This window comes from Hemitrygon akajei, chromosome 9 (assembly GCF_048418815.1).
Source record: "Hemitrygon akajei chromosome 9, sHemAka1.3, whole genome shotgun sequence".
Taxonomy (NCBI): domain Eukaryota; kingdom Metazoa; phylum Chordata; class Chondrichthyes; order Myliobatiformes; family Dasyatidae; genus Hemitrygon; species Hemitrygon akajei.
Genome location: NC_133132.1, coordinates 96325511 through 96340395, shown reverse-complemented (window position 1 = coordinate 96340395; position 14885 = coordinate 96325511). Strand labels below are relative to the sequence as shown.

At 41.0% G+C, this 14885-nt stretch overlaps 1 protein-coding gene across 6 annotated transcripts in view; it reads right to left on the bottom strand.

Moving 5' to 3' along the window:
- Window positions 1-14885, bottom strand: part of dst (dystonin) — a 579575-nt gene that overhangs the window by 13555 nt on the left and 551135 nt on the right. For 2 of the 6 annotated variants that reach the window (XM_073056534.1, XM_073056535.1), the window contains 4 exons: window positions 4047-4064; window positions 3526-3643; window positions 1578-1771; window positions 726-836 (listed from right to left, as the gene is read on the bottom strand). In XM_073056534.1, coding sequence (XP_072912635.1) covers window positions 726-836; window positions 1578-1771; window positions 3526-3643; window positions 4047-4064 — 441 coding nt within the window. Of the gene's footprint in view, window positions 1-725; window positions 837-1577; window positions 1772-2279; window positions 2295-2508; window positions 2578-3525; window positions 3644-4046; window positions 4065-14885 lie in introns of all 6 variants that reach the window. The other 4 variants (XM_073056532.1, XM_073056533.1, XM_073056537.1 and 1 more) reach the window with 4 other exon arrangements.

Here is a 14885-nt window from a genome sequence, read left to right as displayed (position 1 = left end):
CAAGGATCTTGGAAAGGAGACAGAGTTCTGAAGAAATAAAGAAATGTTAGAGATCAGGATATGTTAAGGAAGTGGTCAGTAGCAGTTGGAGGGGTGGAGAGAAACTTCTCCTTTCTAGTGTTACAGATAAATAAAATATAGCTGTTTTTCAGGATTCAGAATTTTAATAATTCTTTAACCTATGTATTTTTCATGCCAAAAACTTCCATCATAAATATTAATGTAAATTACTGGTCAATAATAAAACTTCATTTCGTTAACAGACTGAAAATGTTAAATAAACAACCATCTTTCCACTAAGCAAAAAAGTACACAAAGTGAATTTTAACTTAATGGTTAAATTTCTTCACTAAATTAAACAGTTTAAAACATTTCTAACAATAAATCTCCAAAAATAGAAAACGCTGGCATGTCAGTAATATATCAGTGAATTAACACTGACTTGCCGGATTTATCCATTTTGTTTAAAAACTGAAGCAAAATTTAGAGAATAATTCAGTAGGATATTTACTGAATTCACTATTTCCAAATGTGATTCAGTTCCCCATTGTTGCACAATAGAGAAAAATACATTTAGAATCCTGAAAAGCAGCTCAAAATCCTCTCAGGAATTTGTTTTTTTTTGGTACAGACCTTTCTAAAGGGAACTAACTAAACTAAAAAGCAAAACACATTTTTGATAAGTTGACCACTACCAACACTGGGAGCACTTCACCGTACTATACCTCTGGAGATGGGACTCGGCGTTCGGGGGACTCTGGAGTTTTATAAGCACTTGAAGATTTGCTGTTTGTCAACCATGGTTTATCATAATTGCGGATTAAATGTTGGGGTGTCTGCATGAAACAAGGATACATTGAAAATGAATGGAAATTAAAACAATAAAGTAAAATGACCAGGAAATAACAGTGCCATGGAAGAGAACATGTAACTAGGAAGAAGTAAAATTAAAAATGCAATGATGTAGATCTGTGTGACTCCCTTTAAAAGGAAGACTCAGAAAAGTCAATAAGCAATCTTTATCCGGCATGCGTTTAACTTCCTGGCATGGGTTATAGTAATGCACACTTGCCAATTCTCTATTACAACCCCCACACAAAAACTGAGTCAAGAAAGAAACCTGAAACAAATGGTAAAGTTACAAATTCAACGAATTATTCGTATAGCAGGGAGTCTGGCACGGTAATATGCCAATATGGGGCAGCACAGTAGTGTAGCAGTTAGCGTGACACTATTACCAAGTTCAATTCCTGCCACTGCCTGTAAGGAGTCTGTATGTTCTCCAAGTGACCCCGTGGGTTTCCTCTGAATGTTCTGGTTTCCTCCCACATTCCAAAAAAGACAGGTTAGTAGCTTAATTGGCCACATGAGTGTAATTAGGTGGCACGGGCCCGTTGGGCTGGTAGTGCCTGTTACCGTGCTGCATCTCTAAAGTATTAAAAATAAATATAATTAAGCTGTTAAATAGGAGAATTAGCACCAAGCTCTTCACTGGACTGGTATAAAGGCTTTTTAAACTATATTGGTAAAATACAGTTTAAAACAGTGAGAACGGAGATTGCTGCTCTCAACATTACCTTAGGTGGCGTACTTGTAACAACTGGGGGAACTGCAACACTTTGACTGGCGCTCGACGTCGACCTGTTGGGAGAAGCCGCCCTTGATGAAGGCCGTGACCTCCGTCCTCGTGACCGGAAGGCGGCCATGGACTGACTAGAGCCTTCGGGAAGAATAAACTTTTCACGCAGTTCGATGTTTGTTCTGCCCTTAGCTGAAACAAAGGTACAAAACAAAAATTCAGCTTAAAATCATCAGGAAGTTCACAAACCAGCAGCAAACTTGCAACAACAATAGGGAATATGGGGGGAGGGGAGAAAAAAATGAACAGGATGGTTAAAAACTGGTTAACGGATGATGGAAAATATACTGAAATCTGAGTTGAAAGCCTATCCATACCAACAACTCAACATTTGTGCTGGGATATGTAAGCAACACGAGATGAATTAGCCCAGCAAATTTTCAAAACTTAAATGGAAAGGGACAAAATAATTCTGATAGTTGTAAAGGTTTCAGTTCAGTGTCATGTTAAGGACGACGCAGGAGTTTGGAATCCATTAACTTCATGCAGTCAGTTTAAGGAAGCCCCGGGACCCACTAAAGCAAACCCCATTCCAAAATATCTGTGCAGAAGCTCAAAACAGCACACCACTTTCAGGCAGAACAGATGTGTACATTCCAATTAGGAAGATGCTACAATATCAGACAAGGTGACCACTTACTTGCAGTGAGTATTACTGCGGGTAAAAGAAAAAAATCATGTAAGCAACTTCACATGCATTTCAAAATGGCCGTTCATTTTGTAGTTGGTTTAAAAAAAACAAAGCACATTGGATTACAGTTCTTTTTCTTTTAGAAAAGCACAAAGCCTGCTGTAAGCTGCTAGGAGCGTTAAGCCATTCAGAGAAGGAAAGCAATAAGGAGAAGGAAAAGAGACAGAGGGTTGCCAACCTATAGGAGACTGACTGGTAATTGAAGAGTTTGATTCCGAACGCAACATTTTACTTCCATGATGATGAACTAGAAGAAATGATAAAGGGATTGCATCACATTAAAAGAAACAGAGAAGAAACCTCTAGTAAGAAAAAGGACAGGACAGATAAAATAGAGAAATTAATTGAAGACTTCAAGCACTAATTTGAGATTCTTATCATTTAAACTATAAAAACTTCACAATGGACAAGTCAATTGTCCAATCAAATCCGAGACCCTTCATCAGTCCTGATGAAGGGTCTCAGCCTGAAACGTCAGCTGTTTATTCCCCTCCAGATGCTGCCTGACTTAGTGAGTTCTTCCTGCCTTTTGTATGTATTATTCTGTGTTTTGATTCAATTGTTGCCATTAACTGATTAATTCTCAATCAATGTTACTCAAATTGGAGACTCAGTGGGGTGGAGGGAAGAGATAACACATTTCATGATTTTATATCAGTGATAATAAACCAGATTCTGATTTGTAGTTATTTGAGTTGTTGTTGTCTTCTTGTCAACTTGAACCAATCTGACCATTCTCCTCTGACCTCTCTCATTAACAAGGTCTTTTCACCCACAGCACTGCTGCTCACTGGATGTTAAACTATAAGTCTGTGTTCTCTATAAATTCTAGACTGTTGTGCATGAAAATCCCAGGAGATCAGCACTTTCTGAGATACTCAAACCACCCTGTCTGGTACCACCAATCAATCCACAATTAAAGTATGTTAGATTACATTTCTTCCCCATTCCGATGTTTAGTCTGAACAGTAACTGAACCTGATGACTATGTATGCATGCTTTGAGGTGCTGCCACATATTTGGCTGATTAGAAATTTGCATTAATGAACAGAAGAACAGGCATACCTAATAAAGTGGCCACTGAGTGTATCATACAGATATGAGTGTGACATCTTGTGAAGAGGCATTACATGACATAGCAAGGGCCAGCAAGCAGTAGGCTGGCAGAACCAACCAAAACATATTCCAAACTTACCTCTGCATGGATCATTTTTCACCAAAAACTCATCCAAGGCCATCCAGCCTCCTCCAACACGAACCATGACTGTACTACGTAAGATACGGACTAGTCGCAACTGCTGGGAATCACCAAACTGAGAAAGGTGAAAGAAGAGACCGTTCAATAGCAGCTTAAACTTCTAAGAAGCTAATAACAAATGATTTTGTTTGTGATTTCTTAGAACACATTGTAATGATTTGTTTTGCATCAAGCGTTTACTTTTGCAGTTGCAAGCTCTATTTCTCCACCCACCACTCTTTAAAGCAGTTGATTTGAGAAGGTGAATGATTAACATGGAAAATGAGCAGCACAGACTTATAGTTTAGCGCCAGTGGAAACATCCAGCATTCAAAAACATAAGCGGATGGGTGGCAACAGACTGGGAAAGTCACTATTCCCAACTGGTTGGAAGTCTGGAAGCCACAAAGCAGTAGTTACTGGCCCACAGCACACAGCACAATAGGTGAAATACTTCAGACATTTATGTCGTTCTGTACCTGATTTCCCAGGAAGAACTAAGTCATGGAAGAAAATATGAAGAAAAAGAAAATTAGTCACAGCAACTTTAGTTTTTAACATTCAACAGTGTTCGTATATGACTGCATATTCCCTTGCAAAACTGATGATATTTTTGATTAACCCAGGGATTGTCAGGTCAGTAAGAATCTGCTAAAGAGCACATTAGATTCTCCTTGTCATGATATAGTGCAGAATATGGTTCCAGTAGGCTCTCCACTAGATATGTGAAACATGGCTACAGATTTTGAAATGCAACCCAATGATTGGTTCTTGCTTAAACAAGGCATCAAAGATTATGGGGAGAAGGCAGGAAAATGGGGTTGAGAGGGATAATAAATCAGCCATGATGGAATAGTGTAACAGACATAATGGACTGAATGGCCTAATACTGCTTTTATGTCTTATCAAGCGTATCATAGATGTTACCAGCCCCATGAAACATACAGTACATATACAAGACCATTCACAGCACATATCACAGGAACAGCTATCTAAAGGTGAACTTCCTTCCTCTTCCTTACCCAAGTAATGTCAAAGCCAACCCGTGTCTTGGTTGAAAGTCAATCTGTGCAGGCTAGATATGAAACTGTTATTCCCTTACACACTAAGTACTATGTAGATTGGTGTATTTTACCAATAACATTAAGTACACTGCTAAAGGAAATTACGAATATACTAAATTTATTTTCCACTCTTTATCTTATTGAAACAGTACCTTCAAGTGTTATTTTCTATATGTTTTTGAGTGACAACCTTGAATTATAAAGCCATACTGAACTTAATGTCTTTTAGCAAGATCACCTTCAAGCAGTATTGGTACATTCAGCTGGGAATGACATTACCAGATAAGAGTGCCAAATAAGCTACTAGAGATTTCTCCACAGATATTCCTTAGCTAGGAATGGTAACGCTGCAATAAAAATTTGCAATACTTGCTAACTAAATCACTCTTAAACACAAAGCCTTTTTTATCACTGATTCAAGATTATTTAATGTAATTTCCAGTACACAAGTGTAAAAGAAAACCAAACAATTGTTACTCCAGATCCGATGCAGCACTAAGATAAAGACTCAGAGAAATACAATATGTAAGATAGCTTATATACAAAGATTGATTGTATGTACACAAGGGTGACACTAGGCATAGGAGTGTCTGGGGAAGTTACAAATTATCCCTGCGAGAAGGTTTGCTCGAACTGTTGATGGGGCTGAGGAAGGGGCAGTTGGCAGATGAGTCGATGCAGTGTGTAGTGAGACTGTCAGGAAGGGCAGGCAGATGATAGGGCAAAATTGCAGTCAGTGGGATGAGTTGCAGTGCAATATATGTGGGGGGGGGGACAAAATCAAAAAGGACGCAGATCAAAAATGACGAATACAGGCCTGAAGGTCTGATGATCAGATGGTGTCGTTAGAGATTGGCAGTATGACATTGTGGACATCACTGAAACGCAGCTAAAAGATTATAATTGGCAGCTTAACATGCAAAAATACACATTGTACCGAAAGGACAAGCAGGCAGGCAGAGGGGGTGGCGTGGCTCTGTTGGTAAAAAATAAAATCAAATCCTTAGAAAGAGGTGACATTGGATTGAAAAAATCCTTGTGGATAGACCCTAATGGGAGTTGTATACAGGCCTTCAAAGAGCAGCCAGGATGTGGGCTACAAATTACAACAGGAGACAGAAAATACATGTCAAAAGGGCTATGTTACAATAGTCATGGGGATTTTGATATCCAAGAGGATTGGGAAAATCAAGTTGGTAATGCTTTTGTATCCCACGAGAGAGAACTTGTAGAATGCTACAAGATGGCTTTTTTGAGCAACTTTTGGGTGTGGGGACCAGGACATTATGGTGGAAGCTGATAGATTCTTGATAAGTCAGGGTGTGAAAGGTTACATGGGGAAGGTGGGAGAATGGGGTTGAGGGGGAAAAGGATCAGCCATCAACAAATAGCTGAGAAGACTTGATGGGCTGAATGGCCTAATTCCACTCAAATGTCTTACGGTCTGTACAGAAGGTGGCCGACGTAAAATGATAAAGTAGTGGTGATTGGGCGCAGCGTGGGGGTGGGTTAGTGGGTGGAGGAGTTGATCAGCCTTACAGCTTGGGAAAAATAACTGTTTGGAGTCAGGTAGTCCTGGCATCCATGTTAGGTAGCCTCCTCCCTGATAGGAGTGGGTCAAACAGCCTGTGAGCAGGGTGGGTGGGATCCTTCATGATGTTCTAGGTGCTTTGCTGGCATCTTTCTGTGCACATGTCCTTGAAGGGGGGTAGGCCAGTGCCGTGATGCGTTGGGCAGTTTTGACCAGTTGTTGTCAAGCCTTCCTGTCCACTGCGGTGCAGTTTCTCTCCCACAGGGCGATGCAGCTTGTCAGGATGCTCTCTGCTGTGCAGCTGCAGAGTGATGTGAGGATCGATGTGCTCTCTTCAGCTTCCTCAGAAAGCAGAGGCATTGGTGAGCTTTCCTCGATTGTGCAGCATGTGTTCTGGCATCATGAGAAGCTGTGTGAGGTGTGCACTCTCAGAAATTTCCAACTTCCATTGCCATGCAGCCAATTAAAGAGGGGTGTGGATGGTAGATTGCTGTTGCAGGTACACTAATTCCGAGCATTTGGAAACTATGCTGTCTGTGTACATTAGCAGGGAGGGAAAAGAATAACCAAGTCCTAACTAGGTTTGTGCAATTCACCCATGATATCGGCACACAAAGTAAATTATATCTACATATTATACACATTATCTCTTCAATAACTATACGAACTGACAAAGATTACGGTTATTTACTTTAATCGGTTCACGAACACTACCTCCTTTTTACCCTACTTATTTAATACTTCATATATACTGTATATTTCTTATTTAAATCTATAGCGTTCTAATAAATTGCACTGTAATGCTGTCAGAAAACAACCAATTTCACAACATATGTCAGTGATTCTGATGTGAAAGGAAATTGACAATAACCATGAGAACATGTAGTACTGAACCCTGAAATTAGAACAGAAAAGTTTGGAAACACTCAGTGGGTCAAGCAGCATCTGTGGAGAGAGAATCGGGGTGAGCGTTTCAGGCCGATAACTGGAAAAGTCAGGAGGATGCTTGATGCAGAGTTCCATTTTCAATTCCTCCCACTCCCTTTGCTGCAGCTGTTTTACAATGGGACTGACAAACCTCACAGGCGATCACTTCACTTTCGCCGGTTCAGAAAGGATAACACATTAAGGATTAAAAATAGAACAACACAGAAAGGATTAAAAATAACAATACTGGCTATCTAAAGCTCTTTTGAACACAAGCTTCTTCCATCAGCAATGAATGCTGGTTCACTGCCGCGGTTCCGCTAATTCCCAGTGCATGGAAACAGCTGCTTACACCACACAAGCATAAGGGGAAGGCAATTCTTTATCTTACTTGGTTCAGTTTTCCAATTCGTATCATCAAATGTTCACTGTGCTTCTCACTGCACAAATACTGCCTGATCTGCTGAGCATTATCAGCATTTTCTGTTTTTATTTCTGATTGCCTTTATCTGTAGTTATTGTGTCTGTTGGCCACATCCAGCACACATTTTCCTAGACACGTTCCATAAGTAATCCAGCAGTGCAGCACGAGCCCACTTCAACCCTGCAGCAGTTAGGTTCTTTGGTGCTGTCAATTATTTCTACCTTTTCTCTTTAAAAATTAATAATATTTAATTTTAACATCCGTCTGCAGCTTCAGTTACTTCTAACTTGTTAACTGTTTCATTTTTAATAGCTTTTGACTATTTCAGTGTGAAAAGATTTTGAACTCTTGTAAACTTTGACAGCTGGCAGAGCTGGAATTACAGCTTTGCTGGCTTCGAAGCCTCTTTTGATATTTTATGAACTGATTTAGAAACATAGAAATGTAGAAAACCTACAGCACAATACAGGCTTTTCGGCCCACAATACTGTGCTGAACATGTATTTACTTTAGAAATTCCCTAGGGCTACCCATAGCCCTCTATTTTTCTAAGCTCCATGTACCTATCAGGGGGTCTCTTAAAAGACCCTATCGTATCCGTCTTCACCACTGTTGCCAGCAGCCCATTCCATGCACTCACCACTCTCTGCGTAAAAAACTTACCCCTGACATCTCCCCCGTACCTTTCTCCAAACACCTTAAAACTCTGCCCTCTTGTGTTAGCCCTGGGAAAAAGCCTCTGACTATCCACACGATCAATGCCTCTCACCATCTTATACACCTCTATCAGGTCAGCTCTCATCCTCCGTCGCTCCAAGGAGAAAAGGCTGAGTTCACTCAACCCATTCTCATAAGGTATGCTCCCCAATCGAGGCAACATCCTTGTAAATCTCCTCTGCACCCTTTCTATAGTTTCCACATCCTTCCTGTAGTGAGACGACCAGAACTGAGCACAGTACTCCAAGTGGGGTCTGCCCAGGGTCCTATATAGCTGTAATTAGCTAGCTTTGTTCTGGGATGTACACCATCTGGAGGATAAGAACGGTATTTACCAGGAAGCCATAGTCAAAAGTTCTGCAATGGTTACTTCTGTTGCATGTAATTACATCAGTAATGGCTTCCAATGGGAGCAATGCTGGCAACAAACATTGGTTGATCCACAGATGCTGCCTGACCAGCCATTTCCAACATGTTCTGTTTCTATTTATGAATTACATGTTGCATTCTGAACCTTTCTCTGCAGTCAAATCATTAATTAACATCTAGGAAGACACTCTGTCTTTGAATTCATGACAGCTCTCAGCACAGAATCCTGTGTCTCTCCCCTTCGCTCATAGCTCTGCACTTGTACTTCTTGCATCTCCGCCGACTCCCTTTTGATCCTCCTGCCACTTAGCTAGATTAGTGAGTAATTTAGTGACCAAATGACCAATTGGAACATCACTGGGCTACTGGCGGAAACCAAAGCAGGCAGGACAACCCTAACAGTTACGTGGAAAACACGCCAACTCTATTGTGTCAGCAGCCAAGTCTAGATTAAATCTAGATCCCTGGAACTGTACATTTTGCAGTAATTACTGCACCAATGTTCAAAAAATAAATTCCACTTCATCTGGAAACGAGAAATGGCAAACTAATCCTGATTCGGAATTCAATACAACACGGTCTGTATATTCAAGTAAAAATGAATGAGCAGAGTAGAGGAAAAGAATGGGGAGAAACTCTATCACAGTTAACAAAGGAACTCTTAGCTTTCCAGAGGCACTTGGAACTCTGTTAAATAAAATGAATAAGTGTTCAGTGAAATTACCAGTAAAACACTTTTTGGCCGAATCATGTTAACAAATGGGGATCAAAATTCAGGTTTGTTTCCGAAATAAGTAAAAAGGTAGTCAATTCAAAGTCCGTGCCCACATTCCCTGTTCCAGTATTAGCTCTGATGTACATTAACCAGTTTGACAGCAGAATTATTCAATGTTCTGAATGCGTAGACCATAGAACAGGCCCTTCGGCCCACAATGTTGTGCTAAACGAAATAAATTAGAGTCAAATGACCAACTAAACTAATCCCTTCAGCCTACACAATGTCTATAACCTTCTATTTCCCTCACATTCGTTGCCTAGCTAAACATCTCTTAAAGATCCCTAATGTATCTGCCTCTACCACCACCCCAGGTACCCACCACTCTGAGTAAAAAAATCCTGCCCCTCACATCCCCTTTGACTTACCCCTTCTCACCTTTAATGCATGCCCTCTGGTAGTGAACATTTTAACTCTGAGAAAAAGGTACTCACTGTCTACTCGATCTATGCCTCTCATGGCAGAGGAACTGAATGCGTATTTTGCATGTCTTCACAGTGGAGGATTATCTGCAGTGTACCAGACATTCAAGAGTGTCAGGGAAGTGAAGTTTGTGCAGTGAAAATTATGACTGAGCAGGCTCAGGAAGTTTAATGGTTTGAAGGTGGATAAATCTCCTGGCCCTGATGGAAAGCACCCTCGGGTTCTAAAGGAAGTAGCTGGAGAGATTGCGGAGGCATTAACATTGATCTTCCAAGAATCAATAGATTCTGGCATTGAACCGGATGACTGGAAAATTACAACTATTATTACGCTATTTAAGAAGGGTGGGAGGCAGCAGAAAGGAAACTATAGACCTGTTAGCCTGACATCAGTGGTTAGGAAGTTGTTGGAATCGATTGTTAGGGATGAGATTACAGAGTACCTGGAGGCACATGACAAGACAGGCCAAAGCCAGCATGGTTTACTGAAAGGAAAATCCTGCCTGACTAACCTACTGCAATTTTTGAGGAAATTACAAGCAGGGTAGACAAAGGAGATGCAGCAGAGGTGGTGTATTTGGATTTTCAGAAGGCCTTTGACAAGGTGTTGTACATGAGGCTGCTTAGCAAGTTAAGAGCCCATGGAATTACAGGGAAGTTACTAGCATTGGTGGAGCATTGGTTGATTGGCAGAAAGCAGAGAGTGGGAATAAAGGGATCCTATTCTGGCTGGCTGCCAGTTACCAGTGGAGTTCCACAGGGGTCGGTTTTGGACTGCTGCTTTTTACAATGTATGTCAATGATCTGGCCTATGGGATTAATGGATTTGTGGCTAAATTTGTCGTTGATACAAAGATAGGTGGCGGAGCAGGTAATGTTGAGGAAACAGACATCCTGTAGAGAGACTTATATGGTTTAGGGGAATGGGCAAAGAAGTGGCAAATGAAATACAATGTTGGAAAGTGTATGGTCATGCACTTCGGTGGAAGAAATAAACGGGCAGACTATTATTTAGATAGGGAGAGAATTCAAAATGCAGAGATGCAAAGGGACTTGGGAGTTCTAGTGCAAGATACCCTAAAGGTTAACCTCCAGACTGAGTTGGTGGTGAAGAAGGCAAATGCAACATTGGCATTCATTTCTGGAGGTATAGAATACAAGAGCAGGGATGTGATGTTGAGGCTCTATAAAGCACTCAAGAGACCACACTTGGAGTATTGTGTGCAGTTTTGGGTTACTTATTTTAGAAAGGATATAATGACATTGGAGAGGGTTCGGAGAAGATTCACAAGAATGATTCCAGGAATGAAAGGGTTACCATATGAAGAATGTCTGACAGCTCTTGGGCTGTATTCCCTGGAGTTCAGGAGAATGAGGGGGGGGATCTCATAGAAACATTCCAAATGTTAAAAGGCCTGAACAGATTAGATATGGCAAAGTTAGGAAGTATGGAAGTTAGGACAAGAGGACAAAACTTCAGGACTTAAGGACATCCATTTAGAAGAGAAATGTGGAGAAATTACTTTAGTTAGAGGGTGGTAAATCTGTGGAAATTGTTGCCATGAGCAGCAGTGGAGGCCAAGTCATTGGGTGTATTTAAGGCAGAAAAAGATTGGTTCTTGATTAGCCAGGGCATCAAAGGTTATGGGGTGAAGGCAGGGGAGTGGGGATAACTGGAAGAATTGGATCAGCCATTGATTGAATGGCAGAGCAGACTCAATGGGCCGAATGGCCTACTTCTGCTCCCATATCTCATGGTCTTATAAACCTCTATCATATCTCCCCTCATTCTTCTGCCGCTCCAGAGAAAACAACCCAGGCAATCTCTAATCCAGGCAACATCCTGGTAAAGCTCTTCTGCACCCTCTCTAGAGCTTTGACATCCTTCCTATAATTGAGCAACCCAAACTGTATATGAAACTATCACAGATGCGGAGTATCAAATAGAAATACTTGAATAATCCACATCATGGAGTTACTCATAAAATGATTTATTACAAGGAAATTACAATGATTTATTACAAGCTGCCAGATGAAGTGGTGAATGCGGGCTCACTTTTGACATTTAAGAAAAACTTGGACAGGTACATGGATGAGAGGGGTTTGGAGGGATATGGCCCAGGTGCAGGTCAGTGGCACTAGGCAGAAAAATGGTTCGGCACAGCCAAGAAGGGCCAAAAGGCCTGTTTCTGTGCTGTGCTATGGTTCTAAGGTTCTATGGAAAGCATTAGGAACATAACATGAAGAAATGATTGAAGGAAACCAATTGAAGAGATAGAAAGGTAGAGTGAAAGTAAAGGATTATATTTTTATGTGTGCTGTGAAAGAGTTTAATAATTTCAATGAAGAATGTTTAACTTTTTTGTTGAAGCTGCAGTAATGTCTGCAGATTTTAAACTATGGAAGAGCATGTGCAACCTAACGAAAGTTAGTCTGTGACTTATACCGCAAATCGTTAGGTTGACATAAACTATGTTTCTTCCAACAACTTATTCAAAAGTAGAAACACTTCACACTTAGACACTGGCCAGAGTAGGATAATTTTATCTCTTGGATTTGGAGAGGGGGAGGGAAGAAGGGTGGAGAGGGGGAGGGCGAGAGAGGGGGGCAAGAGGGAGGGGACGGGCAAGAGAGGGGGAAGGTAAGGGGTAGAGAAAAGGAAAAAGTTGGGAGAGAGGAAGTGACATATGGGGAGCAAAAGGCACAAAAGGATGTGTTCTGGGAATATTTACAGAATTACTTTTTGCAGACTTAATGGTAACTGGAGAAAATGGAAATATGACAAGAGTGAAACAATTTAGGCTTGGCATTCTTCAAATCATTATCAATAGTGGCATGTTGTTTTTCAATTTAACAAGCTGCTATTTTAAATTCACACATGAAAACAAGTGAAGAACAGAGGAAATAAAAAATTATTTGCTTTACACAATGTATTCTTGTGATTGGCAGTGTGCTGGCTGTTGGAAACAGATTTACTTACAAATGTCAAAAAGGAACTGGATTTATATTTGAAAAGTTAATAAATACAGGTTTATGCAGGAGGGTAGGACTAATTGGATAGCTCTTTCAAAGAGTCAGCATGGAACCCATACTTACTTTCTCTGCTGCATGCTCGTACAGTAATATCATAAGACCATAAGAAATAGGAGCAGAATTAGGCCATTCGGTCCATCTAGTCTCTTCGATCATGGCAGATTTATTCTCTCTCTTAACCCCATTCTCCTGCCTTCTGCCCATTACCAGAGTATTCTCAATGCACATGCACCAGGAGTGAAAACTAAGACTTTATTTCCATTTCCATGCAAAGCTGTGAACTTCCTTCAACAATAATTACTTAACTCAACATGGGAAAGTTTGAATAGGAAAAGTTAACAAATACTCTTCAGAAGTTCTGTGCAGACTTCCCCTCCCTTTCTACATATGAAGACAGTGGTCCTTCCTGGGAGTGGATTTGATGGGAGTCAAGTACTCTGTTCCACCTTACGACACAGATCTGCTCGTGCCCAAAGCAGTAATGTGGTTTGTAATCCTGAGAGCATTCTAAGTGACCTGTGTTAATAGTATTTTGTGTCTGTATGTGCTGGATTGCAATCATATCTTCTATGCTTTGCAACTTGACTCCAGAGGATTGATGTTTCATTTGGCTGTATACATGGGTACGGCTGAATGACAATAAACTTGAACAGTAGCCAGATATATAATTTAACAAGTTAAGTTAATCAGAATCGGAACTATGTAACACTTTTAATGGGATAAGCACCCAGGGAATCAGGAATATTTCACTGTTTTAAGTTGCATCCCCTGTTTCTTTAAATGCTCTATCAAATTTAGTTCAGTTGTTGCTTAATTGGATTCTGTTCCTTCGTTGTTCCTAAATTAAAGCTAATTGCCTGCTGCTATCGCTTGACAAGTAAATATTTAGCCATTTCCCTCTACAACCTTGGCATTCCAAATACAAGTTCAATACAGAACACATGACAGAAATAATATTGGTTTAGTGATAAGTCATCTTCTTCATAGCCCCACTTTTAGCTGTTAACTGAAGCTACGTTTAACTGCTGTTTCTTTCACAAAACCTTTACAGTCACACAGGTAATGGCTTGACCTCAGCCTCAGGTACAGTAAAGACTGAAAGCTTGGGTAATGATTTGACCCCCAGGTAGGGTAAAGACCAAAACACTCAGGTACAGTAAAGACTGAAACACTCAGGTAATGGCCTCACACTCAGGTACGGTAAAGACTGAAACACTCAGGTAATGGCCTCACACTCAGGTACAGTAAAGACTGAAACACTCAGGTACGGTAAAGACTGAAACACTCAGGTAATGGCCTCACACTCAGGTACGGTAAAGACTGAAACACTCAGGTAATGGCCTCACACTCAGGTACGGTAAAGACTGAAACACTCAGGTAATGGCCTCACACTCAGGTACAGTAAAGACTGAAACACTCAGGTACGGTAAAGACTGAAACACTCAGGTAATGGCCTCACACTCAGGTACGGTAAAGACTGAAACACTCAGGTAATGGCCTCACACTCAGGTACGGAAAAGACTGAAACACTCAGGTAATGGCCTCACACTCAGGTACGGTAAAGACGGAAACACTCAGGTAATGGCCTCACACTCAGGTACGGTAAAGACTGAAACACTCAGGTAATGGCCTCACACTCAGGTACAGTAAAGACTGAAACACTCAGGTAATGGCTTCACACTCAGGTAATGGCCTCACACTCAGGTACGGTAAAGACTGAAACACTCAGGTAATGGCCTCACACTCAGGTACGGTAAAGACTGAAACACTCAGGTAATGGCCTCACACTCAGGTACGGAAAAGACTGAAACACTCAGGTAATGGCCTCACACTCAGGTACGGTAAAGACGGAAACACTCAGGTAATGGCCTCACACTCAGGTACGGTAAAGACTGAAACACTCAGGTAATGGCCTCACACTCAGGTACAGTAAAGACTGAAACACTCAGGTAATGGCTTCACACTCAGGTAATGGCCTCACACTCAGGTACGGTAAAGACTGAAACACTCAGGTAATGGCCTCACACTCAGGTACGGTAAAGACTGAAACACTCAG